Source organism: Ptychodera flava, chromosome 16, assembly GCF_041260155.1.
Source record: "Ptychodera flava strain L36383 chromosome 16, AS_Pfla_20210202, whole genome shotgun sequence".
Classification (NCBI taxonomy): domain Eukaryota; kingdom Metazoa; phylum Hemichordata; class Enteropneusta; family Ptychoderidae; genus Ptychodera; species Ptychodera flava.
This window is the reverse complement of record NC_091943.1, coordinates 39,540,888-39,558,556: the sequence shown is the minus strand read 5'-3', so window position 1 is coordinate 39,558,556 and position 17,669 is coordinate 39,540,888. Positions and strand designations below refer to the sequence as shown.

At 36.0% G+C, this 17,669-nt stretch overlaps 2 protein-coding genes across 2 annotated transcripts in view; both read left to right on the top strand.

Annotated features, from left to right (window-relative positions):
- Window positions 1-17,669, top strand: part of LOC139114825 (uncharacterized) — a 514,135-nt gene that overhangs the window by 370,553 nt on the left and 125,913 nt on the right. The window lies entirely within an intron of this gene.
- On the top strand, window positions 22-13,470 carry LOC139114819 (dolichol phosphate-mannose biosynthesis regulatory protein-like). Its single transcript, XM_070676764.1, has 4 exons — window positions 22-167; window positions 567-656; window positions 11,946-12,048; window positions 12,824-13,470. Exons 1-4 carry the CDS (start codon window positions 165-167, stop codon window positions 12,871-12,873), a joined length of 246 nt encoding a protein of 81 aa, XP_070532865.1. The 5' UTR covers window positions 22-164; the 3' UTR covers window positions 12,874-13,470.

Genomic DNA, 17,669 nt, shown 5'->3' with positions numbered 1-17,669 from the left:
TTTTCGTGCGATTATTTGTTCCAGTTTCTTTGCATGGAGCAAATAGAATGCGGTTAGTGAACGTCACGAAAGTGAACACACAGACTACGAATATCTGCCCCTCTACTATTGTGACTCGGTTGAAGGAAGACTGGGGCATGGCCTGACCTCATGAGTGTAGGAACATGGTCAGTATGATCCCCGTCAACTGGACCTTAGGGAGCATTCGTTTTTTACGGGGGGGGGGATGAGGTCGGTGGAAATCAGGGGGAGGTTGACTTTTGCAAAACCGTTTTTTTTTGGGGGGGGGGGGGTCTAAGCATTGTTGTTGTTTGTGATGCGATCGACTTCTTTTGAGAATGGTTTCATCCACAGAGCTAGGGAAGTGAAAGGAGATTGAGAAAGATAACTAACTCAGCAAGCAGCAGGACACATGATAAATTACAATTCTAAGTTCCTCACTGTTTTCCTAGAGATGGGCCCATGTGTACAAAGCAAAGGTTTTTGATAGATACTTATCAGTTTGCTATACATCAAACATTTAGTCCTCCACTCTAAGATTTCATTATTTCATTATGTGCATGCAGGCCACTGGTGCTGACCGTGTGGCTGGTTTGGGCATGGTGGCCCTAGCTGGAGCTATCTTCCTGTATTACACCGTTTGGATGATTATACTGGTATGTTACTATGGGTTACTGGTCATTGTTCCTGTTTTAATGTGTTCTTAGTGAGTGTCTTCATTAAATATACAGATACTTCAAGTGATTGAATGATTAGCGTGGTGTAGCATTTAATATTGACAGACGCAGACACACATATTGAATAACACATTAGTTACTTCAAGCACAAAGTAATAAAAGTAAATATCTCTAACTTAAGTTTCATACATCCTGCAATCTTCAGATAGTGTCTGAAGATTGCAGCATTCATGAAACTTAGAGATTATTGCAGGACGCATGAAACTTAGAGATCATTATACACATACATCTGTAAGCTATGTAGTTTCATCGTAAAGTTAGTTTCGGTATCAGGGGATGCGGAGTAGCTTTGACACAGAGTACAACAACTTTCGGTGTTATTGGATGCCATTTGACCTTTGACTTCAAAACACCTTTACGTCAACATTTGGAAATAGGAAGAATGATTTTAATTTTTTGACAAATAATATACTTCTAAACATTCAGTATTTCATGAAGTTAGTAGTGGTCAATCCAAAACCTGTGAATTTGAGTGAAATTACACTGCTGACCTACCATGTGCACTGCACAGCTGCTTGGGTTGAAATTTCGTTCTGTGCATTTAGCAGACATGCTGAGCGCGTTCCAATATATAAATATATATACACCTGTATTTTATATATATATATATATATATATATATATATATATATGTGTGTGTGTGTGTGTGTGTGGTGTGTGTGTGTGTGTGTGAAACGATAGAAACAACATCATCTTGTTTACGATCATGATATTATGCGTACAGTACAGCAGCAGTACAGTACAGCTGCAGTTTTTTTGTATCTGTTTCAGCGACATACATACATATATATATATATATATATATATATATATATATATATATATATATATATATATATATATATATATATATATATATATATATATATATATATATATAAATAGATAGATAGATAGATAGATAGATAGATAGATAGATTTATATATATAAAACTTTCCTTGGAAACAAAAACACAAATTACTTAAAGTAATAATATTTGTTGTTTAGTTTTAAGTTTCATGCATCTGTATGCAAACAAACAAAAAACATAAATATACAAACAAAGTTTGTTATTGACAAGCATGAGCACAAATACAACTCTATATAGATTTTCAGAGTAACCATGGAAATGGGGCACTCGCTCTTAGAAACACGCAAGCAGTGCTGCTGGCACTGCTATCGGCACAATTGAATGAAGTGCATTGTGTTTATGTCTCACCTCGAAATGTCAATTATCTACCAGAAGAGAATGAATTGTAAATAAAAATACATTTACAGTGGTTTGCTTTGAAGCATTGGCATTACGCGAACTAGACATATTGTCTAAATTGAGGTGTTGTCAACACTGTCAGGTGTAATTATCAGTAGAGCAGTAATTCCAGTCAATTACAGAGAAATCAACTCTGCCAAAGTTGAAACATTGTCTTGCAGGAGGTCAGACGTAGTCAAAACAACTACGGTACACCTGAAAGCAAATGATATTACTCGGACAGTGCAGAGATATACGTGGTGGTGGTGTTTTGAGTACAGTGACAGTGACTGTGTTTGATAGCGTTTCAACTTTTGCAGAGTTTATTCCTTTATGATCAACTCTATTACGCTTAGCTGATAATTACGCCTGACAGTGTTGATAGCACTTCAAATTAGACAATTTGTTTAGTTTGTCTTTTGCCATTTGGTCAACGCAAACCACTGTACTATTATCTAGCAATCATTATCCTCAACTACTGCACACATAAAAACAAGACTCCTGGTAAGGGTTCAAGGACATTCATGAGGACATACCCTGTACCCCTCCAATGATAATGAAATAATCTTAATGAGGAATAAGCAGTTTCATCACTGCAAAACATGGGAATTAACAATTGAAAGAGTTTAAAAGCTTTTTCCATCTATAGCTAATATATTCACAGAGCTAATTATGTATATGATTTGTTGTCTCGTCATCTTGGATAAAGGAAACCATTGGTGATTTGCAATATTTTACTTAAGGAACTTAATGTAAATGGGGGTACAAATCTTGCAAAGTAGCATATTTCATGAAAGCAGGAAAAATGCATTTTCATAATGTAACAAAGTTTCAAAATTTTGACTATTTTAGTACCTTTTTGTGTGACTGTACTCATAGTAGTGAAAAAGAGTGGCAAATAAGAACAGTATTACATGGAAGGTTTGATAGTATTAATGATTTAAAGTCTTGAAAGTTGTAAAAGTTGTAATGCAATAGCTTTTAAAATGTCCACACTTATTTTCCTTATCACAACCATGTATCAACATCCATTCAGAAAGGTTGATCACTTTTATAATGAATGAAATCCTAGAATACAAATGTGTTTGTGGCTGTCCAAATAATTTTCAAAGAGTATGTAATGTTAAAATAGACAAGAAGTACCGGTATATTCCCTGATATATTTGGCATCTGTACAATGAAGAAAGGGAATTAATTTCTCTTATCAAGGAGCAGATAAGTATACCATCCTATAAAATAATATGCATGTACAGAAATGTGGCATAAACACCCATGTACCTTGATGTTAGTATTTAACAAAGAGACTTGACTAGATATTAAGGTGAGTCCTGCCAAACTTTGCCTCTATACATTAGCCCAAAGAGTGCAGGATCCATGCTCATTTGAATACAGTTGTTTAAATTGGCAGTATAATGTCATTGAAAACTTTAGTAAGATCATTATGGGGAAGAGGGGGACTATAGTTTGCTGAATTCCAAGGTTGAAACACAATCCCCTCTTTCGAGGTAAAAATCATTTCTAGTATGTCTTATGGGGTGAGAACACCGCCAAAAATTATCTTGAAAAATCTTTATTTAAACTTATCTCCTTCATTATTATTCCATTATTGGTGATTTGGTATTTTTACGTTATTATTTGGTCTTTATTATGCGATTATTTGGTGATTATTACGACATTATCTTGACATTATTACGAATTTATTATGTTAATTCGGTTCTTTTTCAATTATTCGGCATTGATGTCTTGATTTGGAACTTATTTCATCATTATTTTGCCATTATTAGGTGATTTGGTCATTTTTATGTCATTATTTGGTCTTTATTATGCGATTATTTGGTGATTATTACGACATTACCTTGAAATTATTATGAATTTATTATGTTAATTCGGTTCTTTTGCCATTATTCGGCATTGATGTCTTGATTTGGAACTTATTTCATCATTATTTTGCCATTATTAGGTGATTTGGTCATTTTTATGTCATTATTTGGTCTTTATTACGCGATTATTTGGTCATGATTACGACATTATCTTGATATTATCTTGACATTATTATGAATTTATAATGTTAATTCGGTTCTTTTGCCATTATTCAGCATTGATGTCTTGATTTGGAACTTATGTCATCATTATTTTGCCATTATTCGGTGATTTGGTCATTTTTACGTCATTATTTGGTCTTTACTATGCAATTATTTGGTCAGGATTACGACATTACCTTGACATTATTACGAATTTATTATGTTAATTCAATTATTCGGCATTGATAACTTGATTTGGAACTTATTTCATCATTATTATTCCATTATTTGGTGATTTGGTCATTTTTATGTCATTATTTGGTCTTTCTTATGCGATTATTTGGTCATGATTACGACATTATCTTGATATTACCTTGGCATTATTATGAATTTATTATGTTAATTCGGTTCTTTTTCAATTATTTGGCATTGATGTCTTGATTTGGAACTTATTTCATCATTATTATGCCATTATTTGGTGATTTGGTCATGTTTATGTCATTATTTGGTCTTTATTACGCGATTATTTGGTCATGATTACGACATTATCTTGATATTATCTTGACATTATTATGAATTTATTATGTTAATTCGGTTCTTTTGCCATTATTCGGCATTGATGTCTTGATTTGGAACTTATTTCATCATTATTTTGCCATTATTAGGTGATTTGGTCATTTTTATGTCATTATTTGGTCTTTATTACGCGATTATTTGGTCATGATTACGACATTATCTTGATATTATCTTGACATTATTATGAATTTATTATGTTAATTCGGTTGTTTTGCTATTATTTAGTATTTATGTCTTGATTTGGAACTTATCTCATCATTATTATTCATTATTTGGTGTTGGGTCATTTTTGTGTCATTACTAGCCATTATTATGCGATTATTTGGTCATGATTACGACATTATTATGACATTAGCTTGGCTTTCAATTATTTGACCTACTTTATTATCTGAACTCATTATTTGACCTGCATTTGAACCCTACCCAGAAATCATTGCACATCACAATGGCGGCTGTGATTTGGTCGGTCTCCTCGGATAGAGAGAGAAAAGCGGGCTTTGCGTAAGTTTTAAAGCGCAGCTCAGCATATCGCGTATCTAGAATAGTTGGGCGTGCTCGAAAACAGAGGTCGACCACGATTTCGGATTAAAAATCGATTGTTTTCGGCGGCGGAACTGGGCGCTCCATACTGGAAGCCAGCGGGCTGTCGACAGCCCTAGCCCTGCCACGTAGACTCTCGTAGAGCCACTAGCACCATCGTAGTTGATAGCGCTTTTAGTGTTGTAGAAAAGGGCACTAAAAACGCTATCAACTACGGTGGTGCCTGTGCGTAGAGCTAAAAGGTGTTATTAATACCCGAACTCTGTCATATAAATCGGCCCGACACGGTTTACATCATAGGGCACAGCAATGGTGGGGGCCTCGACCTCCACGCCTATCTGCCTGAGTCTATGAAACCCATGGCTATACTTAGCTGTGGGTCGATCCACTGTGGTGTTTTCTGACCGGATTCCTGCCTTTTAAACTTTGGCTGGTTTTGACTTTTACGATTTTGTGGTGGCGGGGTTAAAATAGTAAAAGTCAAAACCAGCCCGTAAAAGGCAGCAATCCCGTCTGAAAACACCACAGCTATGGACCCACAGCTAGGCTATACGCATCGAGGCAGCATTTTTAAGCTTTAAGCTACTCAATTTTAATAGAGCCGTCTTTTTAAAATTGTGTCCTAAACATTGTGTTTAGAAAACTTCAATGTGATTCGAACGATTCCTTTTTTGAAGAAAAACGTCGAACCTTTGTAATTGAAATATATAAACCATGATTTATCAATGTGATATATATATTATGCTAAATTACAATAGGCCTAAATCATTTATAGGTGATTAGAATGGCATGATGTAGGCCTAAACAGGGCGGAACTTTCCGATTTCCACTGTACCCGATTATCAGAACTTACTTTTAATTTTTTGGTATAGTTCTGAACGTTTTAAAAGAAATCCGTTTCTCATAACTGGCTTCACCAATGTAGAAATTATTGCGGTTTTTCAATATGATTTGAGTTGGGCCGGTGATCGTATATCTTTCATTTGTACTTGAGTACAACGCGTCTCTATACATGCTATAGCCGAGATATTGAGATGTAAGGTTTTGAAATCATTTTTCTAGACGATGTTATATGTAAAATTAAATAAATTTAACAAACAGGAATGATATCGTACAATATTTGACAAACAATTTATATGGACAGAGTCGGTTGCAAAAATGTCAACAATAAGCAGGGAGGAAATTTTAATTCCCGTGAGTATTTCAATATAAAACTTCCAAAAGGTAAAATATATTCGTACATTTCCAAGAATTTTCCATAACTGATGCATCTTTGAAGTTACGGTTACAGGTAATATTTAATTTCTTCCTATATGCCCGTGGTATAAAAATTGAGTGTGTTTCAAGTCCTCGCATACCGTCCTTCCCGACATGTTATTTTCAAAAATACTCCTTGCAGTAAATGTTTATTGTTTATTTGTTTTTAATAATTGCCAATGTCATGATACTGTACAAGACACGGCACAACAGCTATGTGTATGGCGATGCTTCGGTGTATGCAGTATGTTTTATTTGCCTAATCAACACAGCAAAAAATACGTACAACTTGCAGCTTGAGGAAACAGCGACTGCATGTTCGGCCGTGTGGACTTGATAAAAACAATTGTTTTCGCTATTAATATCGCGCTCTCGAAGAAAAACACATCGCACAATCGAAGGGGAAAAACAAAGAAAGAATCAAAATCGTGCATAGGGAGACAATACAGTTTTAAAGGTTGGAGTCCTCACAACGAATCAACATACTTCTTTACGGGGGAAAGTCATAAAGTTTCATGACAAACAACGCAATAAAAAGTCGTTAGGTTAGCGACCGTGCCCTATGAGTTTACGATAAAAATAACATATGTTCGAGAATAGTTCCTGACAAACAAAAATGTAATGTGGCATACGTATGATAAGACATCTTCATTGAACGAATATTTCCTTGATACTTATCACCGGCTTTTCAGACTGTAGCATACAGATGCAACTCTAACTGGCCTTAAAATAAGATAAAAGAAAAGTAGGCCCTATTGCTTCTCATTTTTTTTCATAATTCTCATCTGGACTCATCTGGATGAGAAGGCTTCAATAATGGCACGAATATGTTTAAAATGTAATCTTAACCACATAAAGGTACTGTGGCTTAACCTTAACTGTGACTAAGGCAAATAGCCCCTCAAAGTCAGAAAGCCGGGTTTGAGAATGCCGATATTTTACTTCAAGCTGATACATATCGGCGATTTTGGGACTCTAAATTATAGTAATCGACACTGGGCAATTCTAGAATGACTTGCCTTGCGTCTCAACACGGCGATCTGTGAAATCACATATATTACTCGATATTTATCGGCGATTGGGACCATATGGTCACTAGAATGACTGCCTTGTGTCTTAGGCACGTCTGATCTATGTAAAATCTCCTCATGTTTATCGGCGATTCCGTACAAATGTCGATATATATGTCAGAGATTTGCCACCTCACAGATCTTGCAAAACCCGCCGGCAAACCCGATTTCCTCAATATGGCTCTAACTTCGATACTTAACGATACTATACTTGTCAAATCGTGGGCAAATAATGATGTTTATCTGGGAGATCACTATGTGTAAAAACTGGTCCAGTGGTCTAGCAAAGCCCGACTTCCGTAGTCCGAATCTGACTTAAATTATACGATACTTGTATAAAACAGTGGGTAAATATCCAACATCGGAGATTTCACCATCTCACATATCTGACCATAAACGTAGTTTTTCTCGGGGGTCCACGATCTGACCAAACAATTCTAATTTCGATACTGTGTCGTCCAAAAGTCCAATGTTGCAGTGTCCTCGAATTCAGTTTACCGCGACACATGCAACACGGTCGATGCGCTATAAAACAATTACGCTATTATGACCACAAAGAGATCTTGAACCTAACAAATGAAATGCTTTACAAATCAGGATATTGCATAGCGCCACTCATTACTTTGGCGATAAAACGTGAGGTGGCCTAGGCCTAAGGTCTTTGGCTTCGTTGTGGCTATCGACACGATGATCGTGTCGGTAAGCAAGAATAAAAAGCAACTTAGCGACACGATCATGATAATTTGCGATCAAATGCAAATTGTACACTTATGTCACCATTTTGCGTTATCAAGTGGTCTCAAATGTACGGCTTTCGAGTTGAAATAAAGTTTCCTCTTGTGACAAAAAGTGTGTTCTCCATAATTTAGCCTTAGGCCCACGTGTTCAATTGACAATTGAATTGCTGGCATCGCTTGCTATAATCCACTGCAGTTTTATAATAAACCACCAATTAAATCGTGTTCACGATCTCAATATTTCACGTTTTCGAGGCTCAAACTGCCAAAAAATTGAATTAGAGAGCATAACAAACAAAATCGCAGCTTGAAAGAGACAACAATACTTCTTTTATTTATATTGCTTATTTTCTCCTCCGGGTATGTCGATATCCCGGTGGCACACCGCGAACGCAGAAGGATTGTACATGAACGATGGAAGCTAAAACTCAGGAGACGCACGTTCGAATCCCGGTCGGAAGCACATGTGTTTTACCCCTCTTTATTTTCTGTCAGTTACTTTCTAATTTTTCCCTTCTCGCTCTTTTACACTCCTTTCCCATTTTTTCTATTTTCTCGCTAAATTCATTGCATTTGACATCTCCGCGGATCCACTGCCAGTAATTTGAGTCAAACTAACAAAACCCCGCAAGCAAAGCGCCACAGTACGTACACAGCCGATGTATGGAACTCACCATCACTCCTTTGCGACATTTCCAGGATAAAAGATGGCCGTCAAGTTTGAAACGTCGCGCGTACTTTTTTTTGCATTTTAGCTTTAATATATGTAATTTAGGGGTTGCACGCCGTAAGGATAGAGTCGCCATTGAGTCGCAGACATAGTCACCCAAACATGCAAACCTTCCTAACTCCATGACCAGACCGAGTACGCCCATATTTTTTTTAAGAAACATATTTTCTCTATATTCAATATTCAAATTTTCTAATTGAGATGATAATTAAAGTTTTGAGATGTAAAAAACTATAAAAAGGACGTTTCAGGAAAAGCAAATGATCTTGCAAATAAGTAAGAAAAACCGCTTATTTGCACGATGATCGTGTCTATAAGAAGCATTTTCCGCCTATTTGCACGATGATCGTGCAAATAAGCGGAAAATACTTCTTATAGACACGATCATCGTGTGGATTATCCGTTTGTTTTTCTTATCTACACGATGATCGTGTCGGTATGTGTTGTCCTTTATCAAAACGATGATCGTGTCTTTAAGAAGCATTTTCCGCTTATTTGCACGATGATCGTGTAAATAGGCGTAAAATGCGTCTTATAGACACGATCATCGTGCAAATAAGTAAGAAAAACTGCGTATTCGCACGATCATCGTGCAAATAAGCGGGAAATGCGTCTTATAGACACGATCATCGTGCAAATAAGTAAGAAAACTGTGTATTTGCACGATCATCGTGCAAATAAGCGGAAAATGCGTCTTATTGACACGACCATCGTGTGGATAGGTAAGAAAAACCACGTTATCCACACGATCATCGTGTCGGTAAGCATTTTTTTGGGTCTATTCACACGATCATCGTGTCGGTAAGCATTTTTTTGTTGTCTATTCACACGATGATCGTGTCGATAGGCGCCACCCTTTGGCTTTGACGTCGTGCCGATCAGTCTGTTAACTTTTATTTGCGAATTGCGTTTTGCAAATCTCTTGAAAGAATAAATTTCGTATCTTTGAATAATTTTGTCGGGTATTTAGCTTAGCAAAACATTTTGGTAAACATCTGTACATACAGGAAAAGTTTAACGTTACTGTCCCTCGTCTTTAGGAACAGCAGGACATCTGTCAAGTGTTATGGTCCGGCATGAAAACAGCTGGTCTTAGGCCACGGTTAGCGTGAATTTCGCACGCTGGCTGTGCGTGGCAGGTTGGGTGTAACCTCGCTCTGCATGGCAGGGCTGTGTGTTACCGGCGTTATACGCCTGCCCAATGTGGTGGGAGGCCGTATAGCGCCGGTAACACACACGCCCTGCTACGCAGAGAGCTAGGTGTAACCACAGTCCCTCTACTCTGGGGATGGAGGGACTGTAACTGCCTAGCTATGGAGACATGCCACCGTCGGCTACCCCCACCACAGCCGAAAACAATCGATTTTTAATCCGAAATGTGGTCGACCTCCGTTTTCGAGCATGCCCAACTATTCTAGATACGCGATATGCGAGCTGCGCTTTAAAACTTACGCAAAGCCCGGTTTTCTATCTCTATCCGAGGAGACCGACCAAATCACAGCCGCCATTGTGATGTGCAATGATTTCTGGGTAGGGTTCAAATGCAGGTCAAATAATGAGTTCAGATAATAAAGTAGGTCAAATAATTGAAAGCCAAGCTAATGTCATAATAATGTCGTAATCATGACCAAATAATCGCATAATAATGGCTAGTAATGACACAAAAATGACCCAATCACCAAATAATGAAATAATAATGATGAGATAAGTTCCAAATCAAGACATAAATACTAAATAATAGCAAAACAACCGAATTAACATAATAAATTCATAATAATGTCAAGATAATATCAAGATAATGTCGTAATCATGACCAAATAATCGCGTAATAAAGACCAAATAATGACATAAAAATGACCAAATCACAAAATAATGACAAAATAATGATGAAATAAGTTCCAAATCAAGACATCAATGCCGAATAATGGCAAAAAAACCGAATTAACATAATAAATTCATAATAATGTCAAGGTAATGTCGTAATAATCACCAAATAATCGCATAATAAAGACCAAATAATGACATAAAAATGACCAAATCACCAAATAATGGCATAATAATGATGAAATAAGTTCCAAATCAAGACATCAATGCCGAATAATTGAAAAAGAACCGAATTAACATAATAAATTCATAATAATGTCAAGGTAATGTCGTAATAATCACCAAATAATCGCATAATAAAGACCAAATAATGACATAAAAATGACCAAATCACCAAATAATGGCATAATAATGATGAAATAAGTTCCAAATCAAGACATCAATGCCGAATAATTGAAAAAGAACCGAATTAACATAATAAATTCATAATAATTTCAAGGTAATGTCGTAATAATCACCAAATAATCGCATAATAAAGACCAAATAATGACGTAAAAATGACCAAATCACCAAATAATGGCAAAATAATGATGAAATAAGTTCCAAATCAAGACATCAATGCCGAATAATTGAAAAGAACCGAATTAACATAATAAATTCATAATAATGTCAAGGTAATGTCGTAATAATCACCAAATAATTGCATAATAAAGACCAAATAATGACGTAAAAATGACCAAATCACCAAATAATGGCAAAATAATGATGAAATAAGTTCCAAATCAAGACATCAATGCCGAATAATGGCAAAAATAACCGAATTAACATAATAAATTCGTAATAATGTCAAGATAATATCAAGATAATGTCATAATCATGACCAAATAATCGAAAAATAAAGACTAAATAATGACATAAAAATGACCAATCACCAAAATATGGCATAATAATTGTGAAATAAGTTCCAAATCAAGACATCAATGCCAAATAATGTCACAACAACCGAATTACCAAATAGGTTTGTTATTATATCAAAATAATATCCAAATAATGATCAAATAATTACATCATAATGGCACAATATTTACATAATTATCACCAAATCACCAAAATAAAAGGAATAATAATGATAAGATAAGTTTAAATAAATATTTCAAGATAATTTTGGCGGTGTTCTCACCCCATAGTCTTCCACCATTAATATTGGATATTTTTTCTTCTTAGCCATTTGTAGACGCAGAACACATAATCCACCAGTATTTCCTTCCAAGAGCCTATGCAGTTATCATTCCCATCATGGCTGGGGTCGTAGCCCTTGGCTTTATTGGTACGTTGAATTTGAAGCTTAGAAATTTAATCAAACATTCCCTTGTAGAGTCATTTTTTTTAAATATAATCTTAAGGTAGAATGTGTCTTTGGGACAAATATTCAAACTCTGAAACTTTTACATCTCATTTCTGATCTACCATTTGTGAGGGTTCATTTTAAAGCTCTTGGAGAAAGAAAACTGTTTAACATATTAGTTTTTCGAAAATTGAAAATTTTATTTTCCCCTATAAAGTTAACACAGGGATGGCGGACATTTTGAATTTCAAGTATTGGTTATGTCAGGTAAATTGTTTCTCTTGTACCAAACTTTGCACAGTAACCTGTGATATTTTTTTGGATTTGGTAAGACTATGGTTAAAAGTTTTATTTCAGAAAGTTTGAGCAAAACAAGTCTTTCATTTTCAAGGTGCATACTACCTTAACTTAGTATAGGGCTCCAATAGTATTAGACAGGACAACTTTTGATGTTAATAAAGTAATGTATGTAGTCATGGATTGTGAAATTGAAAGTATCTTGATAGTAGACGAAAGAATATTCAAAAATTTCTGCTGTTAAACAGATTCCATGCTAATTGTTTTTCATTTGGCCGGTACTTTATATACCAACAGTTTAAAAGTCACACAGAACAATTACTTTTTTTCCTCAACTGTTTTTTAGAATTCATTCTTATGTCATAATCAAGCAAGGGGATCTTCCGCCACTCCTACATGATTCTGTTTCCAATGCTGTCCTAATAAGTAACTTTGCGGTCATCTTCCACTTTTCTTGCAGGGATGTTCATGATAGTGGTTACAGCAGGGAAAAAGAAGAAAACAAGCTAAAAATTTTCTTCTGCTATCGTCTATTCCCAGAAGACATTTATTTGATCAAATTTAGGTACTTGAGTATCAGTCCAGTCAAGCAGAGTAGCAAGATGATTTTTAAAAAATTATGTAACTCAAAAATCAGCCATCGTATCACAAATGAATGATGAATATAGACAAGATTGCTGCATCACACACAGAAAAGTATGTCACAATTTGGATTCCTGAAAGGAAGTGAATACATGAAATGAATTGGCCAGGTTACAAGAGATGACAAGAATAGGTTTGCAATGAAGCTGGCAGGTGCCACCAGTCTAAAACTGCAGAATTCGTTTTGTATTTTCACCATCTTTTTGAATGTGACCTCACAATGAAGCAGAAGTCCCATGAATATAATATCTAAAAGTCTTCAACTTCAACACATTGTGACCTCTCTATCAAACTGAATGAACTGCAGCTGAATGTACAAAATCTACATTTGAAGCATTGTGCAGAAATTTTGTAGTCCTTGCACTGTCACTGGATATGAATTTGGGCGCTGTCATTTCTGATCAATAATCCTTATTTTAATTTCCTTTTGCTCAGAATAAAAGAAAGGATCATTGTCAAACATCATATTTGTGTCGGTATAATTTTGTCTATGACAAAATTTGTACAATGTTTAGTGTAAATGAAACCTTGGACAAATGCATCCCTGTAATAGATAAAGTTTTAATATCAACAGTCTCATAATAGATATTTGAGAACAAACAAGCTATATGATGCTTGCCCATGGGCCCATACTACACAAACATGAGGTGTGTGTATGTGTGTTGGGTGTGTGTTTGTGTGTGTATATATATATATATATATATATATATATATATATATATATATATATATATATATATTATACAGTGTTTTCTCTGCATGCTCACTGAAGGGGGCAATTTCTGCCCCATTCATCAAAATTAGGGGGCAGACTTGACATTTTAGGGGGCAGCATTTTTAAAGCTTACTTATGATATCAAACAACATATCCTATTAAAACATGAACATACAATGGCACTGTAGTATCCATGGAGACTGAACTACAACTATGTCCTTTGCTGTTCTTTTTCGATGCGTACACTCCACGTTATGCACGTCACCAAAGTTGAGTGACAGGCGATATATTGTCTTTTCCGAGGCAGTATTCTGGCCAAAAATAACAGGAAATTTACAGTTCACTACACTATTATATGCGCTTGGGTCACCATCATAAGGGCGTATTTGCTTTCTGTGTTTTGTGCGCGATTTCGCGCAGTCGGTAACTTTTAAAGGGCAGAAAATGACTCAAAATGCGCAATTTGCGCAATCGCGCAGTCGAGAGAAAACCCTGATATATATATACACAGTAAAAATATATATATATATATATATATATATATATATATATATATATATATATATATATATATATTATATATATATATATACACAGTAAAGCCTGTCTAAAATGAATCCTACAGGGACTTAGAATTTTGTTTGGTTTGGAGAGGTTCAGTTACAAGAGCGCTCTCTCTCTCTCTCTCTCTCTCTCTCTCTCTCTCTCTCTCTCTCTATATATATATATACAGCAAAAAACAGGATGGTTGGACAGTCTCATATACATTACGTTTACTTTTTTGTATGTGTCACACAAGTTTTGTAGATAACATTGTAGATAAAAAGAACCGACTCATTTGTGTGTCTGGATAGAGCACACAAGGGAATTGCTAAATTACTAAGCTACTGCAGTGAACTGCAATAAAACTGCTCACACTAATTAGTTTCAGCTGTACCCAGCTTGCAAAGTCGACAACATTGTATGTCCCATGCAGACAGTTTGTCTGGAGAAGTTGAAATAAACAAGATTTGTACATGGACCATGTGCACGGTTTAAAATGTTACATTGTATCTTAATCTTGAACACAGGGTGCCAATCGTAAACTTCTATATACAACCCCAGACAGAGCTAGTTTTGCCTTTGGACGAGCAGAATTTTTTTGTCTGTATCAAGTAACCTTGGTCAACACTAAAGTGGCCACGGGTGAAACAGAAACTGCCCAGTTATAACACACTACACGCCAATCTGCCAGCTGGCTACAGCTGAAACTAATTAGTGTAAGCAGTTTTATTGCAGTTCACTGCAGTAGCTTTACTAATTTAGCAATTCCCTTGTGTATTCTATCCAGACATTCAAATGAGTCGGTTCTTTTTATCTTCAATGTTATCTACAAAACTTGTGTGCCACGTACAAAAAAGTAAACGTAATGTATATGAGACTGTTCAACCATCCTGTTTTTTGCTGTATATATATATATATTATGTGTGTCTTTGAGTAGAAAGTAATAATATCAATCGAACAAATTTTAATGTTTTCTTCATATTGCTAGTAGTTCGAGGTTTTTTCAGTTTATATAGAAAATATAATCCGTATTCTGAAATTCCAAGCTTTCTACTTTCTGCTCTATCAGTATAACCTTCCTCATGTAAGATCTTAATACACCCGTGGCCACTTTAGTGTTGATTAAGCCTGTCTGGTGCAAGCAGAAATTCTGTTTGTATAAACGAAACAAAGTGGTGGTCGGTGTAATAAATGTAAGGTTCACTATCGGCACCCCACTGTTAGGATTGAGATAACGTTCTACTAAAATGTCTCGCCTGCCCAATTCAATCGATGACAACACTGCACTGTAGACACGCTGAAGTCTGCACTCCGACAATGAACATCAATAACAACGGTCGCGAATATCATACGGGAAAATCCTTCAGTAAGGACGTGGGCAGCTTGATTGTTCAAAATATAAGACATTGTGGTGCCAATTTGGCATCTAGCGAGGTACCACGAGGAGCTACAAAAAACAAGCGAGCGACCGTTTTAAGATAAGCGTAGAGGGAGCCAGAAAAGTTTGGAAGAGATATACATGTATCAGGACAGGTTCCCTTCAACCGGGATGAGAAAAGTGCCGTTCATGGTTACACACATGTGAATACATGAACATGTAAAACGCTACCCCGACTGTACTTTACTCTTACCTTTCCGTACCAAGTGAAATTGGAGTAAGTTTATTCACGGTTTGTAGGAAAGAAACATGGCTTAGTGCAAGTGAATGTTTATTTCGAAAGTTTTGCAGTCAAGACTGGCGATGTCTGTAATGTAATTGCTAACATTTTCAAAGTGGCATTTTCTCAATTCCCGCGCCTGAACAAAGTCCGAACACTGGAGACTGGAGACTGGAGCGACAAAGTGACGCTTTCTCGCAATTGGTGAGAATCTCTTGTTATTCTCACCGCTGTCGGTGAGAAGTTTTTAATTCTCACCGGTGAGCTGCGAGAAATGCACTCCTTGGTGAGAATAAAGTATGATAACAGATTCTCACCGGTAAGACTTGAAATTCTCACCAAGCACAGTGAGAATGGTAATTTTCACGGTGAGAATGTATCATACTCATCATTCACTGGTGAGAATCAACCAGACTCGCCGTATCGGTAAGAATCAACCAGACTCACCATTCACTTGTGAGAATCAGCCAGACTCGCTGTTCACTGGTGATAATTAACCAGACTCGCCGTTCATCGGTAAGAATCAACCAGACTCACCATTCACTTGTGAGAATCAGCCAGACTCGCTGTTCACTGTTCAGCAGTGAACAGCGAGTCTGCTTGATTCTCACCAGTACATGGTGAGTCTGGTCGATTCTTACCGATGAACGGCGAGTCTGGTTAATTATCACCAGTGAACAGCGAGTCTGCTTGATTCTCACCAGTAAATAATGAGTATGATACATTCTCACCGTGAAAATTACCATTCTCACTGTGCTTGGTGAGAATTTCAAGTCTTACCTGTGAGAATCTGTTATCATACTTTATTCTCACCACGGAGTGCATTTCTCGCAGCTCACCGGTGAGAATTAAAAACTTCTCACCGACAGCGGTGAGAATAACAAGAGATTCTCACCAATTGCGAGAAAAGCGTCACTTTCTCGCTCCAGTCTCGCAATTTTTTCCTATAGTGTAATCTGAAGAGCGATTTTCAAATCTGAAGACAGCTACTGTGAAGTTAAGTGAAGTGATGCATGCTCAAATATGAAGAGAGATGATATATTCTAGAGAGGGATTATCAAATCTGACCGGGGGGATTTATATTTCAAGGAGAAATGTTCAAACTGAAAGGGATGTGATATTCTGAAGACGAATGGAGTCGTTATCGGCTACGGTGTATGATAATCAGTGGTTCTTCCTAATGGCTCTTTGCAGATGACACAGTCATATTCTTTGGATATTCAAATCAGCATGATCAAATAAGGCAGTACATTGGTTGTTTATGCCATGCTGTCAGTGCAAATGTTATGTTGATAACGTAGAGGACTTTACAGGATTAACAGATTGATGAGGATATTGATGTCCATATATTATTAGCCAAGTAAGGTACTTGATATAGAAAGCAAGTGGTCCCGAAAAAATTAAAACATCTACTGCATTTCTTATAATGTATCTATTGATAATGATCTTCGACGCTAATGAACATGTGTTCAAAACAAAATAAAAGCAAAAAACTTATTGAGAGTCGTTTTCAAGGTGATTTTCCTTGCTTGCCGATATTTTGTCATAGTGAAAAAGATATGAAGAGAATAGTCGTTTTGGTTAATGTAAGTCATGAGAGGTGTGTTGATTCACTTTTAAGAAATTACAAAGAAAATGTTTATATTTCAGTTATTGAATTTATTGCCATTAATATCCCTTAATAATATTAAATTATTTTACCGAGAAACGTTTCATATTTGAGTATATCTGTAGGATAGTATATAATG

What these genes read in the sequence shown, in the direction of transcription:
- LOC139114819 (XM_070676764.1), top strand. An exon ending in CCGTTTGGATGATTATACTG is followed by an intron (nt 657 to 11,945) that starts GTATGTTACTAT and finishes TTTTCTTCTTAG; the next exon opens with CCATTTGTAGACGCAGAACA. An exon ending in CGTAGCCCTTGGCTTTATTG is followed by an intron (nt 12,049 to 12,823) that starts GTACGTTGAATT and finishes CTTTTCTTGCAG; the next exon opens with GGATGTTCATGATAGTGGTT.